The sequence below is a fragment of the Pseudopodoces humilis genome, chromosome 3 (genome assembly GCF_049639895.1).
Source record: "Pseudopodoces humilis isolate 2021_Gansu_Grassland_sample_001 chromosome 3, ASM4963989v1, whole genome shotgun sequence".
Taxonomy (NCBI): domain Eukaryota; kingdom Metazoa; phylum Chordata; class Aves; order Passeriformes; family Paridae; genus Pseudopodoces; species Pseudopodoces humilis.
The window spans coordinates 108572995-108588761 of NC_142202.1; the positions used below are offsets into that span (position 1 = coordinate 108572995).

Sequence of the window (15767 nt, forward strand, 5' to 3'; positions counted from 1 at the left end):
AACAGGCTAAAATCCAGTATCCTGTCAATAGCAGCACAGATTTTTCAAAGGGCCTGAGCCTCTTCCAATTACACTGAACTCTTTCAAGTTCAGATTAATTCAGAATAAAGCATTAGTAAGTAATAATTAGGAGTTTGAAAAAAAAAAAAAAAAGCAGAACTGGTTAGGTTTTGGATTGTGTTTTTAATCAAGTATAATGGAATCTCTAGAGGAAGACACATTAATAAAACTTCCACACATTTATGAAGCTCAAATTTATTTTTTCCAGTGGCCAGTTCAAAGTAACCCCTTCCCTCCAAAGTTCCTGCTCCCTCCATATCAGATCATTAAAAGGCTGTGGCCAACACCAAATTGCAATGAATTTGAAGTTGTGAAAGAGAAACCCCATTGCTGCCAGGTACCTCTGTCACTTTATTTTTTAAAACCATCAGAAAAGGACTTGGTAACTGTAGTTCTCTTTTTGGGTTAGCAATAACAATTTAATCTCACTGAAAGACAAGGTACCATTTAAGGCTTTCTCAATCAAACTATTTTTTTTAATAGCAAGTTATTAGATGACCATTAACAAAGAATTAAGAGTTTCAATTAAGAGAACAGTTAGCTCTGGTCTTCATCAGGAATTTCCATCTATGTACCTCAAGCATTATAATTTGTTTTTTGAGATAAGATCTGCTAACTTCTTCCTTTAAATTTCCAGGGTTTAAAATATGAGTTTGGAATCCTTGCTTGATGACTTGCACATCAAACTTTGATTTGTTGCTTTTTAGCACAACAGCCTTCAAGAGACAATTATGAGCTGGTACACAGGGCAGAACCACCTTTATGTCAAAAACACCTTCAGCAGAATTTACTCCTGAGAAATTTTCCACAGGGTTTAGAAGCAGTGATTTTACACTTAAAACTGATGAAACTGGGTAATTCAGACTCCCAGGTTAAGTTGACTTTCTAGAGATAAGGTAGTAGTGCCATCCCAGCTGGACCTGTGGATCAAAGTCATCCAGAGACACATATCCAGAAATGTCAGAGCCACCTGCCCAAGCTTCTAAGTGCTGAACCTCATAATTTATTGCTTAAAATAGAAGAAATATGCACCAGTTCCTTCACCACTGACTTCTGTTTCCTTTCTCAGAAATTTGTCACATTGCTGCCTTAGGGTAGAAACAAAAGTTTTGGATCTTCTCTTTCCCCAAATTTAAGGGCACACCAGAATATACTCTCAAAACAAAACTAACTCCTAGCTCTCAATAAAGTTTTTCTTTCCAACACAGGTGCAACAACACTAAAAGTAGTCAATATTAATTTAGTACAAAAAAAGCAATTATCATTCATAAATATTAAAATTCACTTTGTCTATCTTGGCTACTCACACTCTGGAGTCTCATTCTGAAAGTGTTCAGAGGCTTGAATGAAAAACTAAGCATCCTTATTTTGTTAAGCATCTCTTCCAGTAAAAAGCCACCTGGTCACTGTTTGGTTATGAAAATATTTTTATATGACACTAGTCACACAAATCAGCAGGGTCTGGCTGTACAGTATTTTACACAGATAAAGTGCATCAAACAAAGAATGCCATCCAGTGCAAATTGAAACTGTTTTCCTGAAATCACAACGTAGGAAGCGAGGCTCAGCTCCCTCCGCGCTATCCAATCAAAGGATCATCGTCATCACTCTGTAACTGGAGCCGGGCAAAGGGCCGGGAAGGAGCCACTCTGTTCTTGGAGATGATGATGATGCAGGTGAAAGTGCTGAGAACCATGAAAACCCCGATGACGATCCCAATGGCCTCAGGAACACTGATGCACCACTGGTCAGCCAGCAGGCACTTGGTGTTGGCGAAGGTGCCGTTGTGCGGCCGCGGGGCGAGCCTCAGGACGTGGCACATCATGGGGTAGATGTCCACGATGTCCAGGCTGCCGTGGCTGTAGCCGCGTCGGAAGGCGGGACCGCGCGCGGCCAGGAACGGGTGCATGCTGGGCAGGGCGTTGTCATAGCCATGGTCCCCCACTGCAGCGGGGCAGAGCACACAGTTACTGTCACAGCCTCTGCTGCAGAGCCACTGCTCCCCTCCCCATCTCCCCCAACCCCAAATCACGTGTTCTAACCAAAGGTTAATGCACAACATAAAAGCAGCTGTTGGATCAACCACAGAAGGAAGCCAGAGTTCCTTCCCTCTTCCCCAAACCCCACAAGTCTTCTCCCATACTGGCCTTCCCACATGGTTCTCCCTCCCACTAATCTCTTTTCCTTTCAGTACTTAACATTCCAGTGTTCCCCTTCCCATACTTCATGGGAAAGTTGAAAAGGAGGTTGCAACTCCACAATGACTCAATAGCTAGAAGGCAAATTTTTACTTCTCAGATTCTGGAAAGTCATCTTTCCTTGCAGAGTGGACACTTTACTTACTTATTAAAAAATCAGATACCTTTCCCTTGCTAGTGTTCAGTTTGAGCATATTAAGTACCCTCAATTCGTGTTTATCAGATAAAGTACTTCAGGTGAAGGGATACCCAAAGAGTCAAAACCAAAAGACAAAGATCACTGTGCCTCTGACAGGCATGCAGCAAAACCTTCTGGCTATAAGGTCAGGAGTACTTGGACATCTGGAAGGATTTTAAAATGGACTATAAACAGCTAAAGAGAAAATTGTCAAATTTCCTAATAGCATTCCTGAAAAACCTGTCCAAGGTGCCAGAAGTCTCTCACAGCACACACAGCACAGTACTGACAGCATTTGAGTCCATTTCTTAGTAACAGTGGAGGAATATCCCCAAGATGTGTTTCCTTGGGTGCTTCCCTGAAGCAAAACATCCAGATTCCAACTGATTAGATCACACCACTTCAGTGAGCTTCCTCTAGTCCTTTTTAATGTTTTCCACCATTCTGTCTGTTACCACATCTTGCTTGTTTTGACTCATGTTTCTAGATTGTTTTCCCTGCCTTTTACTACTTGTTTGTTCTGAACAGAGCTACTCCAAGTTCCCTCTCCAATGAAGTTCTCAATTTTTCACCTCTGAAGTAAGATTCTGGTGTGTGGAGTTACTGGTACACTTGGAAATCACTGTGCTGACAATTTGTCTGCGAAGACAATAAACTTTAAACAGGCTTTTAGGCTAAAATCTCCCCTGCCTGATTCTGGGAAGCCTTCAAAATTGAATTGAAAAGAGATTTACTTCAACTGATACAATGCTGTTCCTCATAAATATTCACTTACTAACTATCTATAGGTACATGAAATTGAATCTAACCAAAATCAAGAAAAAGGGAACTCCGACCAGAGAACACCTGTGCTACATGTTGCCAAATTGAAGATAATTGTAGCAAATCCATGGGGAAATTAAAATATAAACACATCCTGCATTAAAAAGCAGTACTTCTGTACAAATACTGAAAAAAACTGAACTTAATTCTGCAAAGGGCAGATAGTAAGATCAGCCAAACTGGGTGCAACCAGGATTTTACACCACTCAACACCTGTCTCTAACAGCAGTTGTACAGGGAAGCATCCAGGAGGGATATCCCTGACCCTACCAACCAGGCCAAGCTGTTGGCTGCTCAGAAACTTTCCAAAAGTTGGTACTTTTATATTTTATTTCTATTAATGGATTTTCCTACCAAGAATCTGTCCAATCACTTTCTGAACACACACTACACACACACACACTGAGCCTTCATCTGCAACCAGAATTACAGGCTGAATTTTCTTACTATTACAAGGAAATCTACCTGGAATTTCTTCTTTGAGATACACTTTCATGTGACTGTTTTATTTTTTCAGTAAATTATGCATGCTCCTTGTCTGCCAAAAAAAACAACCCTGTGTGTGGAACACCTGGAAATAGATACACATAGATATACACGTATGTGTAATTCGACATTCTAGCAGGAAGAATGTGCACATCTTAGCAAGGCACTGAGAAGTGACACCTGTTAAGTTTTGTCTTTCAAACATGCTGCTGTGTTCCTACTATTTTTAGTATTTCCTGACATTTACTTTCATTCCCTAGTACATGTATTGTAATATTAAATGTTGTGTGTTGCATGCTTCAATTTATGCACTCCTACATATATACTTTATATACAATAAAAAGTTAAAACACACTCCAAGGAAAGCTTGAGACAGTCTGCTAACGTGCTTAAGATAACTCAGACTATTAAGTCAAACATGACAAAGTGTTTCAGCCAACAGAATATTCCCTGTCTCCTCCTCATCTGTTAAACACTCCAGGCGCAGGCTGAGAATGTCGTAGAAAATTCTGCACTGTTCCTAAACCTGTAAAGTGAAAGGACTCCCCCTTGCTAAATGAGAACCATCCTGCAGCTGGCTGGAATAGAAACAAGGCAGTTTACCCCCACAAACCACAGAGGAGCACACACTTACACTTGGAAAGGGACTCGTTCTGTACGATTGTCCAGCCTTCGTCTGCCACCAGAATTATGGGCTGGATTCTCTTGTGATGGCGATAATGGAATCTGTCTGGAATTTCTTCTTTCAGATAAACCTTCATGTGGCTGTTGCAATTTTTGAGTAAGTTATACACATCTTCTTTGTCTGCCAAGGGAAATATTGCACATGAAACAGGTGGAAATTAACTCCTGTTTACTACAATTATCTGTCATTAAACCTATTATTTCAAAATAATTATAAAAAAAAAAACATAGAAAGTTATTTTTTCATGCCCCTTATGAAATGCTACATTGGTTGAGGTGAATTTCAAAATTTGCTTTCATTTTAAATCAGACACCTCCCAGATGTGGGTTTGGACCTACAACTCAACTTACCATCTGGGCTTGAAGGGAAAAATTCAAGCAGAGAAATCATGAGAAAACAATCACCCCCTCAAGTAGTCAATACTTTATCCAATGCAATATTTTTTAAGTTTTTTTACCATATGAATCACTTCGTTCATTAGTCTGGCCACAGAGAGGCCAGCAATGTCATGATTTCAGACATGCCTGCTGGGGACTCCTCTGAGATACAAAAATGGAATTAATGGTATGAAATCTTAGGTTTCACTCCCAAAAACAGAAGTGATAAAACAATCAAGGTTTGGACTAGATTCTTACTTGGAAATTTACACAATGACATTTTTTATTCTGAATAAACACATGGGTTTATTTCGTCCTCAGTGTGAATTACAGCTGCATAGGCTAAGTGAGCAACAAGAGAGCAGGCAAAATAAGTACCTATCTACTTTATCAACCACCTGCACCAGGGTCATGCTTATCAGCCACAGCAATTGGACAAGAAACTGTCCTTGTTCCACTGTTTGCCAAAACAAACTTCTAAATAAACCATCTTTAGCTTACTTACTATGTCAAAGTTCTGCAACATGAACTCCATAGGTTTTGCAAAAGATAAGAATAGTCTAGGATACTGCATACTTTTTAGAGGCAAGATAAACAAGATTTAATTCTCAGTATATGCCTTAAGAAATAACCAAACCCAAACATACTCTGCCTTGGCAGCACTGCAGCAACCGGAGTCCTGTCTATCAGGGTGTAGTTATTGCGCCCGAGGCATTCATCCAGGACAATCAGCTTCTTTGCAGAACAGGAGGCCATTCCATGGTCACTTGTTATTATGACATTAACAGTGTCCCACAGACCTGATGCCTTCAGTTTGTTCATAAGGAAACCAACGTGTTTATCCACTTCTTCCAACACTTCGCTCATGTTCTGGGTGTCGTCTGGGCCGTACTTGTGCCCACTTGCATCCGGTTCTTCCCAGTAGAGCACAGCAAAATTGACTACTGGGTCAGAGCTGTTCAGCCATGCAACAATTCTCTCCACTCTCTCCTCAAACGTCACTGAGAAGTTGTACTTCATAAAGAAATGAGGGGTCGTGTTGTTGATTTTTACATCACTACCAGGCCACATTGCAGCAGCACTTGCTCCCCTTCCCTGTTGTTGATTTGTTACCCAAATTGGAACTGCCTCATCCCACCAGAAGGGATCTGAATCGTTGAACTGTGAAAATTTTTTCTTGGCATCTGCATCGTACATGTCATTAGCCACAATGCCATGGCTTTCCTCATACAAACCTGTCACTATGGTGTAATGGTTTGGGAAGGTCTTTGTGATAAAAGCATTCGTGACTTCTTTTACAAGCACACCATCCTCAATGAATTCCTGGAGATGAGGAAGTTTGTAGGTTTCCAAGTAATCAGCCCTGAAGCCATCAAAGGACACGAGAAGCAACCTGGGTACCGAGTCACCAGCTGAGCGAGCACAACAGAGAAGGATTCCAGTAAAAAATAACATCAACATCGAGTTCATTGTGGAGACTTTGAAGTGCTTCCAGCACGTAATCAGATGCACCTGAGAAATTTAAACAGACAAGGCATGTAACCAAAACAATTCTACTGTGACCAGTTTAACTAGCTATACATTATATACATCTTCCTTCAAGAGGGCAATTCCAAAACACCCAGTCTAAGCAACCACTCAAGTCAACAGCAGATTTCCCTACTGACTTCAGGGGTTTCTCACATATTGTCAGAGTTTTTCATATATTAAAACAAATGAACAGTGAGATTTTTTCCACTGCAGATTAAAGGAAAAGAAGAAGAGTTTTCTTTTGATAAGTTATTCCATTGTTGTGCGTGTCCTATTACAATTCTACATTCTAAGACAGAAAATCAGTATTTTTCCTCATGTTCAAGCACAGGCACTTGAACAGTTCTGGACCCACATTTAAGAGTCCTCTGCAGTCCTAAATTCTTACTACACATCACTGTTCAGATCAGAAGCCTGTTTCCTACTATAATTGTAATTTTCCTTTTTTAGTTTCCACCCTCTAGAGTTGCTGGAAGGCTTTTCAGCCTTTCAACATTCTCATTTACTCATTGCTTATTCCAAACACAGAACTGCCAGGCGTAACTTCTACTTCTGCTTTCCTTCTAAGTGCTCTACATCTACAGTAACTGCATTTAAACCTGTCCTTTACATACCACACTTTTCTCTCTATAAAAAAAATCAAAATTAATAACCTTAGCTATGTGGTAAGTATTTCTCAGCAAAGAATGATCATTATGAGTGCCAGGTATGATCTGTAAGCTTTTACCCCCTCTTAATGTCTTGTATGTGACTTAAGCACTTTGTTTAGGAAGGTTCATGTGGAGGCTCTATAGAATGATGCTCTCCGTCTTTAAGAGAAAGTGAAGCTCCAGGTTTCACAAAACCTTCTGCAATGTTGTTAGGGAGTGTATTTGCTTCTCAAGAAGAGCCCTATTACTACAAATTTTCTCTTTGTATTTCTTTTATCCTTTATCTTCCTTTATGTGCAGACAAACTGTGATTCTAGAAGGCACAGCAGCTGTCTTCCCAACATTTTTAACGTCAACCCCTTCCCGCAAACTCCTTAAAACGGCAGGTTTAATTTAAAGGTATAAGGCGCTTTAATGTCAGCTGCAGCTTTAGCAGCGACGAGAATTCAAAGCACGGGAAGCCACCCCCCGCCCCCAGCAGTTAAAATGCCTGCAGAAGATACAAAAGTTACAAGGATTGTTTAAAACAGCATTGAGGCATCTCTTAACACAGAGGACTTGGAGGACAAAAAACCCTTGTAAAGAAGAAAAAGGAGAAAAGAAATGGGAAGAGCAACGCAGCTGCCAATCACCGTTCGATGTTGTACGGTGCTTTAAAAAGCACAACCAGTTTTCCACAGCGCAGTGAGACGCAAACCCGCAGCGTTCGCTTCGAAATGCTCCAAAGCGGTGTGGCATTACAAGTGCCACATACACAAGAGGCATGTTATAACCAAAAATTAACTCTACCCCACACAAACCCAGCAAAACAACCCAGCCGTGAAAGACCACCGGCACTAGACCACCTGCTCCCGAACCTCCCGACCAGGTTTTGGGGTTGCTCGGCTCGGTCAGAACGGAGGTTGTTCCGCCTGCAAAGCGCACACACGCGGCACCGCCGACCAACCGGGCGCTCCGGGTCGGTTTCCCCCGCGCTTGTCCCTTATCCGCACTCACACCGAGCTCACCGCCCCCACAGCTTCCCGCCGAGGGATACCCCCGTCCCGTCCCCGCCAGGGCCCCACCGTGAGGTCCCGCTCCGGCTCCGCTCGGCCCGGGACGCGCGGGCGGCACCGGAGGTGACCGGAGGTGACCGGGGGCAGCAAGGGGTGGGGGGGAAGGGGGTGCTCAGCGCCTGCGCACCCGCCTCCCGCGCAACCCCAACCGACAACTGACGGGCCTTGGGGGGGGCACGGGAGCTCCTCTGTGAGCGCGGCCTCCGCCCGCTGTGATTGGCTGCGGGCCCGCTGGCGGGAGATCCGATTGGCTGCGGTGCGGGGGGCGTGGCTGGGATGAATGGGGCGTGGCTGGGTTGAACGGGGCGGGGAGCGGCAAGTGAGGGGCGGGCGGTGAGAGGGGTTGTGGTGTGGCCGTGAGGGGCACATGGGGGCAGTGGGGATTTTTTCAAAGTCACGGCGTCAATTCGATGGAAAAGAGCTCTGCGATCATCGAGTTCAACCTATGGTCGATGACCACATTGTCAGCTAGACTATGTCTATCAGTGCCATGTCCAGTCTTTCCTTAAACAGCTCCCGGTGTTTTCCTTAAACACCACGTCCAGGGACGGTGACTCCACCGCTTACCTCAGCAGCCCATTCTAATGTCTAACCACACTTTTTGTGAAGAAGTTATTCTTGATGTCCGACTAAAAACCTCCCGTGGTGCAACTTGAGACTATGACCTCTTGTCCTGTCCTTATTCCCTGGGAGCAGATCCCGACCCCACCTGGCTGTCCTCTCCCGTCAGGGAGTTGTGCAGAGCCAGAAGGTCCCACCTGAGCCTCCTTTTCTCCAGGCTGAGCTTCCCCAGCTCCTCCCTCAGCTGCTCCTCATCACAGCTGTGCTCCAGACCCTTCCCCAGCTCCATTCCCTTCTCTGCCCACGCTCCAGCCCCTCAATGTCCCTCCTGGACTGAGGCACCCAGAACTGGACACAGCTCTCGAGTGACCTCAGCAGTGCCCTGCTGCCACACACCGGGATGAAGGAGGTAGAGCTGAGGGGAGCCATGGGGGCTGTGGGATGAAGCCCTCCCGAGCAGAGCAGTTTGGTGTTTTCAGGGAGCTCAGGGGTTTGTCAGGGATGTGTTGTACCTCCAGACCGGGATGCAGCTGACTTCGGGGCTGTTTGCTGGGCTTCCTATTGCTGCAGAAGGGCCTCGTGAGGTGAGGCTGTGATGGGACACGTCCTTGGGAGTGTCCCTGTGTTTTCCCAGCACACCCATAACCTTCCTCCTGCCTCCTTTGCAGGTGCCCGGCAGCCCCAGGCTGTCACCTTTCCGAGGCAGTGATGCTTTGTCAGCATGACTCCTCCATGACTCCATCTCCCTTTTGGTCACACAGCTCTGTAAGCTGGCTGTTCGTATTCTTTCACACACATCGCCTTTTTGTGATCTCTTGAGGAAAAAAATATTTTTTTTACCCTAAAACTCAGAATAAAATGGTCATGTGCTGTTGAATGTACTCTTGAGTGCCACTGCAGCAGTAAGTGGTATAATGAGTTGAGATCTGTTTTGGGTCCTGGTGTAAGTTTGTTTCATAAATTAAGGCAAATAGTTTACATTCCCATGGTTTTCCTTTTTATTATGAGAAGGGATTAGTAATTCTGCAAAACCTGTTAAGTTACTGGTGCTGAAAAACAATGAGATCAGCTCTATGTAAATAGACAAATGAAGCGTTCTTTAATAGCACAGAGCACAAGTCATCATTATTTTAAAATTCATCCGAAAAACTGAGAAAAATACATGCTTATGGCTTCATAACTGACTGAAGTAGATCTGAATTTCATTCTGTGTACCCTGCTAGATGTTTATTCTGCAGGCGGTGTAGATTTCAGCTTGTTTCGTACTAATGGCTTTCACATATGTATGAGTTAGGCAGGTTTTGCTAGCTATATGTGCCAGCTGTAGAGTGGCTCTAAATGTGGTACAATAGGCTGAATAAAGTGGCACGCCCCTGATTCACCTTGATTTATGAAATGTAGCAGGTGTGGCAAAACACAGGCCTGTAAAAGAGGAAAAAAAATCATCTCCAGGTGAGCTAGATAAGAATTCTTGCAGCTACTCACGTGTTATGTGTCAAGTTCAAGCCAAGGTCCTTGGGTGTTTTTTTTTCTCTGAGTCTCTTTTTGGTTATACAAATTCAGCTTTGTGAATATGCACATGACATCTGATCATGTGGAGGAGAGGTATGTGTCCTTTATAAATTGCTTTGTTGTATTGCCTTAAAAATATTTGTTACTCAGAGTGAACTAGAGCTCCAGGGAATGTGTAACAGAGCAAGTTCAATATTTTGACCAATTTCATCACTTTACAATTGAATTCTTGTTAAAAACTTTATGCACAGATGTAGACAACTTTTAAGCATTGAGGCTGTTTTGCCAGCCTACTTTTGCAGCACACTCATTCAGCTATTCACTAAAAGGTGTGAGTAATCTCTTGTTTACCCTTGCCCACATGCTTTGAAAACCATTTGCAGTATTCACTTATTCACGAGCCCAGCCTAATGTGGTGTGCCCAGTTTGACACATCATACAGGCAGTACACCACAGCAGCTCTGAACTGGTCTAGCCAATATGTATCTAATGAGTGTAATACAGCTTTTGGTTCCATTTACAGTGCTTGGCTACAAGAAATGGGTGAGTTATATGTATGCTTACATTAAGAGGAGTAAAACTGGTCAATATACGTTTCATGAAACCATAAAAGAGTAACAGCTGTTAAGCTTTTTTAGACCTTAAGCTTTTAGTGCCCATTTAATCCAAAGCACTGCTTGTGCATGGAGGATACAAACAAAAAGAGCTCTTAACCTTGCTGTTTCTCAAACTGTGTGGAAGGAGATCCCTAAGGCTGCATGACAGGGTGATACAGAGGACTGTAGTGTCTCTGCTTTCTTTATTTCAGTTACTAGAGCCTCCACTGAAAACAGGCTTGAAATTGGGTTGCTGAGCTTTTCAAGGGTGCTTAGTTTCAGAGATATACAAGGTTGTTGAAATGATGCCAAATTTTAAAGGCAAACAAAAATGTTTTTCTTGAAGCAGTTAGACAGACAAAAGTAGGTATTTCTTAGGCTCTCAGGTATTCCAATGGAATCTCTGACCATGGACTTAAAGATCAAGCCAAGTAAAATTTTAAAAATGAACTGGAAGACCAGGAATAAAGGGCTTTGAATCATCCAAATAGGGAATAATTAGGCTCTGCAGCAGGTAAAGCAGGTTTTCAAATGTGTGTTGACAATGACTCCTGGTATTTTTAACAACTAAAAGCTGTTGATAACAGCTGATGAGAATTGAGTGTCCTGTGCAAAGTGGTTTTCTATTGTTTGTCTGGTTCCCAGTGGAGAAATGTCTGTTATATGCAGAGTGAAGTTTATGGATGTGTTTGCTTTAAATATGTTTTTAATGCAACCAGCAGCAAAGGAAATCTGGGTGAAGGTGAATCATCATTACTACAGGAGGGTCCTGGATTTATGAACCAGTCCCTCAAGACTGAAGAATCCAGATCAGTTTTAGCAGAACAACAGATGGATATCTGGATGCCTGTTTCAAGGATGTGCTGCCTCCTGTGTGAAATGTGTCATCCTCGACATCTACCAAACCACTGTCTACTGAAATAATTTGGTGTGTTTGTTTTCCTTACTGCAGTAGAAATAGATACAGATAAAGGAACAAAATGTGGGATAAAGTTTTGTCCTGGTGCTGTTTAGTGCAGGATTGGGAGTGGATAGAGGATTACTGTTGATGAACTGTGTAGAGATGAGGTGCTGTTAACAACAAAAATAAAAGCTGAGTCTGGAAATGGTGCAAGAGTTTGTTTGTGGTTGATTTCATCCAGGCATTGAGTGTGGCCAGGATTGAAAACAAAGTGGTATGAATTTATTGCAAGAATCTTTTAGTATGTCTGTAAACCATGAACAGTCTGTCTCCCAGAGCCCACACTGTAGTTTTGATAATGTCCTTGAACTGCATGTTGCAAAGCTTTGGAAATTTTGGAGCTTTATGAAGGAAAAAAGTTGTTGGTGGTTTTTTTTTGTTTTTTTTTTTTTTTGGTAAAACCAACATCCTGAATGGCCAGGAACATTCATGATTTTGCATTGAGTGGACTTAAGTGCAAATGAAGGGTCTGATCCACGATGCTAAGAGCCTTCAGTTTCTGAGGGACAGTCAACTTTGTTTATCATAATTCAGTTTCACGTTTGGCTGTTTCCAAGAACTCTCAGTGTTTAAATATTCAGAGTTTTTTTTGCATGTCTTCTGTCTCGAAAAAGATACTTTAGAGCAAGCAACTGAAGGACCTCAATTTCTTTAGGCTATGAGGAATGATTTACAGGCTCTTTGCTTAAAGCATGCAAGTATCTTCATCAAGGACAAATAAAACTGAAGGACTCCTTTAGTAAACCATTATAATTATAGGAATATCCAACTGAAAATGACCAGAGAAATTCCAGTAGAAGCAGATTGCTGTTTCTAAACAGGGCTGTGAACCACTGAAGCTACTTGTGGCACTGATGGATGGGTTGAAGTTTACAATATTATGGAATGTCTAGAATATGTGCAAATTATTGCTTCAATAAAGGTGTACCCAGGTAGAACTCTTGGGAATCTGTACTAAATAGTGTAATGTGGGGTTTTGCCTCTGATTCTTAATCTCTGAGAATATGTGAAGTATTCTGTCAAGATATTCTTGTTACTCTTCATTCTTGCTACCCTTCTCTTCCGCTCTGGAGGTGAGGGATAACTGACTAGAAATTCAGGAATTTCTTTATAAGTCAGTCTTCTGCTTGTCATTTTAAAATTGGTGCAAGGTAGAGGTGCTGATTTCTGTTGGGGTTTCAGGGTGAACTGCTAAAGTTCCAATAGTTGCTTCAGCAGTCTGAGTGTGTCAGAGCCCTTATCCTTCAGATAAATCAAGTTGCTCTAAGCAAACAACTTAAATACTAATAAATGTCTCTGTATGTTAGAGCTGCTGAACGGAGCTCTGTGTGTCTCTGCAGAATGAACCAGGCAGTTATCTGGGTTCCTAGCCTCAGTTTTGATGTCCATTTGTGGGCTTCTAAATGTAGATTAATAGCTTCCTTGCTGTCTAAACAGACACATCTATTGTAGGGAGTTCTGATAACTGGGCTGTATTAAAGACCATCTTAATCTCCTTTTGATATAATTATTTCCATCTCTTTTTATGATGTACTTTGAGGTGCTCCTCACTGTCCACTGGACTGTAGAAAGAAACAGTGATTTGCTTATTCCAGGTGCTGAACACTAACAAAACGGTAAGTGTCTAAGTATGCTAAGTGGATTTGTAGTTATATTGATTCTGGTATGTCTTCCTTTAAAAAGAATAAAATTGAAGTAAAATTGGAAATTCAGTCATAAAGTAAAAAATAAGCTTCTCTTGAAAATGAGGAGTACTATTGCTCATATTTTTGTCCTTTTATGAACTTTTCTGCTTATGGTTTTTGTTTCTTTGTGTTTCTGCAAAGCTAGTGACCAGCATCACCAATGGCTCATGAGAGTCCAATGGTCAGTGACACAACTTGGATTACAGAATTAGCAGCAGAAGGTATTGTGTTAATAACTTCCACATTAACTCAACACCTTCTAGATCTGGGAGCAGAGGAGTTTAGAGAATGGGTGCAATTGGTGATCTGTGTTTTGTAATTTTGCATTCTCATGGCTTTGGAGTGGGGCTGTTTGTCAGAGGGATTTTGTTGTGCTAAGACCTTTTTTTTGCTCTCCTGCCTCATACAACCTCTTCCCCTCTCACTTCTGTGCAGGAGAGAAGTTCCATTTCATTGGACACTTAATGATAATTTTCATTGCTCTTGGAGGGAGGCAGAGGAAAGAAGAACTTGGATAACTCACAATAAAGAAACCCACATCAACTCTTATTTATTTTAAAATAATACTCACCTTATACTCTTACTCCTTGTCTTACTTGTGATATTTTAAACCCTCCAGCAGGTGCTGCTGCATCCTGCAAATGTTGTGTTTGTGGATGGAAAAAAAAAGTCATGGACTGGACTACAGCTGGACTTTGTTCTTTGTTTTGTGTCATGCATATTTCTGTGTTCTTTCTTTTCCTCAAACTGTTTGCCAGCTGAGTTATTAAGGAGGGAGTTTTTATGATCCCAGCGAGTTTAATCCTGCAAGCACTCTGGAAGAAGGGGTTGAAGATCAGTGGGAGTTGCTGATCAAAGTCAAGCTCAGATCAGGCTGAACAGACCCAGGCAGAAATATATTTGTCTTTCTACAAAATATGAAGAAATCCAAGTGTTTTCTTAGAAGTGGAAAATAGTCTTAAAAGAAGTTGAATTTATAAAACTTACCAGCTGGTTTATTGCTTTTCTGAAGTTTCTTGAACTTCAGTAATTTAAGTTCATTATTTTAAATCAGTCCTATCATTACCCTTGGTCTTGAGTGCTAGAAGTTTGCAAGACAGATTACACAGCACACATTTCACAATCTCTGAGTTAGGATTTCCATGTGAGGAATAGTGGCTGAGTTACATAGAGCTAATGTAAAGAGGTGTGCTCCATCCTGTTTTGGTCATGGACCACTTGTGCCAGACAAAAATGTGGGGGCAGTAAAAGTTGAAGTTAGGCCTTGATAATGGGTAATGTATCCTTGAAGTCCTTGAGTTGTATCAGGCCAGAAACACCCTCGTGAGCTAAGAGATCTCACTGATCTCTGACACTTACCTGCATCTTGGTACTGTACAGTCACAGTGATTAAACTTGGTTGTGACCATGATCTTGGCACTTTCCAGGTTATCTAGCACCCCTAAATTTAATTAACATGAAATATTGTTTTGCTTTTGATATTTAACTTTAGTAGTACTCTAATCTTCTTAATATAAGAGTAATGGCAGTTGACTACAGTCATAAGTCCCAGGCAGGTAGCACCTGCTACTCTGGCCTGTGAAACAGCCTGTGTTCTGTCTGGGATGGCTTGAATTACCATCTTTCTCTTCTTTTCTTTATTTCTTTAAGAAATCTAACCTAGCTATGGCAGTTGCTTCTCAGGAAGTTACAAAGATGGGTCAGGATGAAAATACCTTAATTTTCCTTTTGACTCAACTACAAAATATTAAATATAATTAGTTTATAAGAATTCTTGTAATAATCTATGTAATCCAGATGCAGTAAACATGGGGATAAAAATTCTTTAGTCAATAAGGCCTGAAATTCTCATGACTTTAGTAAATTGGAAACTTTATAACAGTTTGATAAATACAGGTTTGGATCTTCCAGGAGTTTCAGCTCCGCTGAATTCAGTTGCTCTGGAATGTGTATCTGTCTTTAGGAGAGTAGTTAATCCTATGCTAAAACTGGTAGTATTCACCCACTTTAGGTTCTGTGCAGTTTGGTGTGTCTCTCCATTCATTAGAGAAAAGGAACTGTATACACAAGGTGGTAAACTAGATTTCTATAGTGTATGTCTTATGACATGGAGATACATAACCTAAATGTGATTATAATTGATGCATTATGTATATGTAATCACAATTAATACTTCTTCATTGCTTTCTTTTCCTATATTCCCAGGGCAGCTTATGAGAGATTTTACAGTTTTTGGCCCTAGTTTATAGTTGAGAGGAGGACAATGCCAAATATGAAATGTGTGGAATCCAAAGTGAATGAGTGGCAATGTTGGAAAGAGTTAAAATTTCCCTCTTTATAATTTTTTGTAGTTTTTTTATAAATGGTCATCAGTTGTTGATGATTTTGTAAGTAACCACTAAAATGTTGCA

General features: G+C 41.5%; 2 protein-coding genes across 4 annotated transcripts in view; one reads left to right on the forward strand and one right to left on the reverse strand.

Moving 5' to 3' along the window:
• Positions 1-163: 163 nt before the first annotated feature.
• On the reverse strand, positions 164-8142 carry ENPP4 (ectonucleotide pyrophosphatase/phosphodiesterase 4). 3 transcript variants are annotated; one of them, XM_005528765.3, is made up of 4 exons: positions 8051-8142; positions 5454-6318; positions 4379-4549; positions 164-2004 (listed from the first exon to the last, which is right to left on the reverse strand). In XM_005528765.3, the coding sequence occupies exons 2-4, from the start codon at positions 6274-6276 to the stop codon at positions 1640-1642; spliced, it is 1359 nt and encodes a 452-aa protein (XP_005528822.2). In that variant the 5' UTR covers positions 6277-6318; positions 8051-8142; the 3' UTR covers positions 164-1639. The 3 variants fall into 3 exon arrangements, with proteins under 3 accessions (XP_005528822.2, XP_014113147.2, XP_087909893.1); XM_014257672.2 differs by lacking the exon at positions 8051-8142 and adding an exon at positions 7994-8013; XM_088053767.1 differs by lacking the exon at positions 8051-8142 and adding an exon at positions 7832-7911.
• A 1927-nt stretch (positions 8143-10069) lies between these two features.
• The window catches only part of CLIC5 (CLIC family member 5), an 82643-nt gene continuing 76945 nt past the window's right edge, over positions 10070-15767 (forward strand). Inside the window, exon 1 of the mRNA XM_005528766.3 lies at positions 10070-10207. The gene's annotated coding sequence lies outside the window, so the exon portion shown is untranslated. The remainder of the gene's footprint in view (positions 10208-15767) is intronic.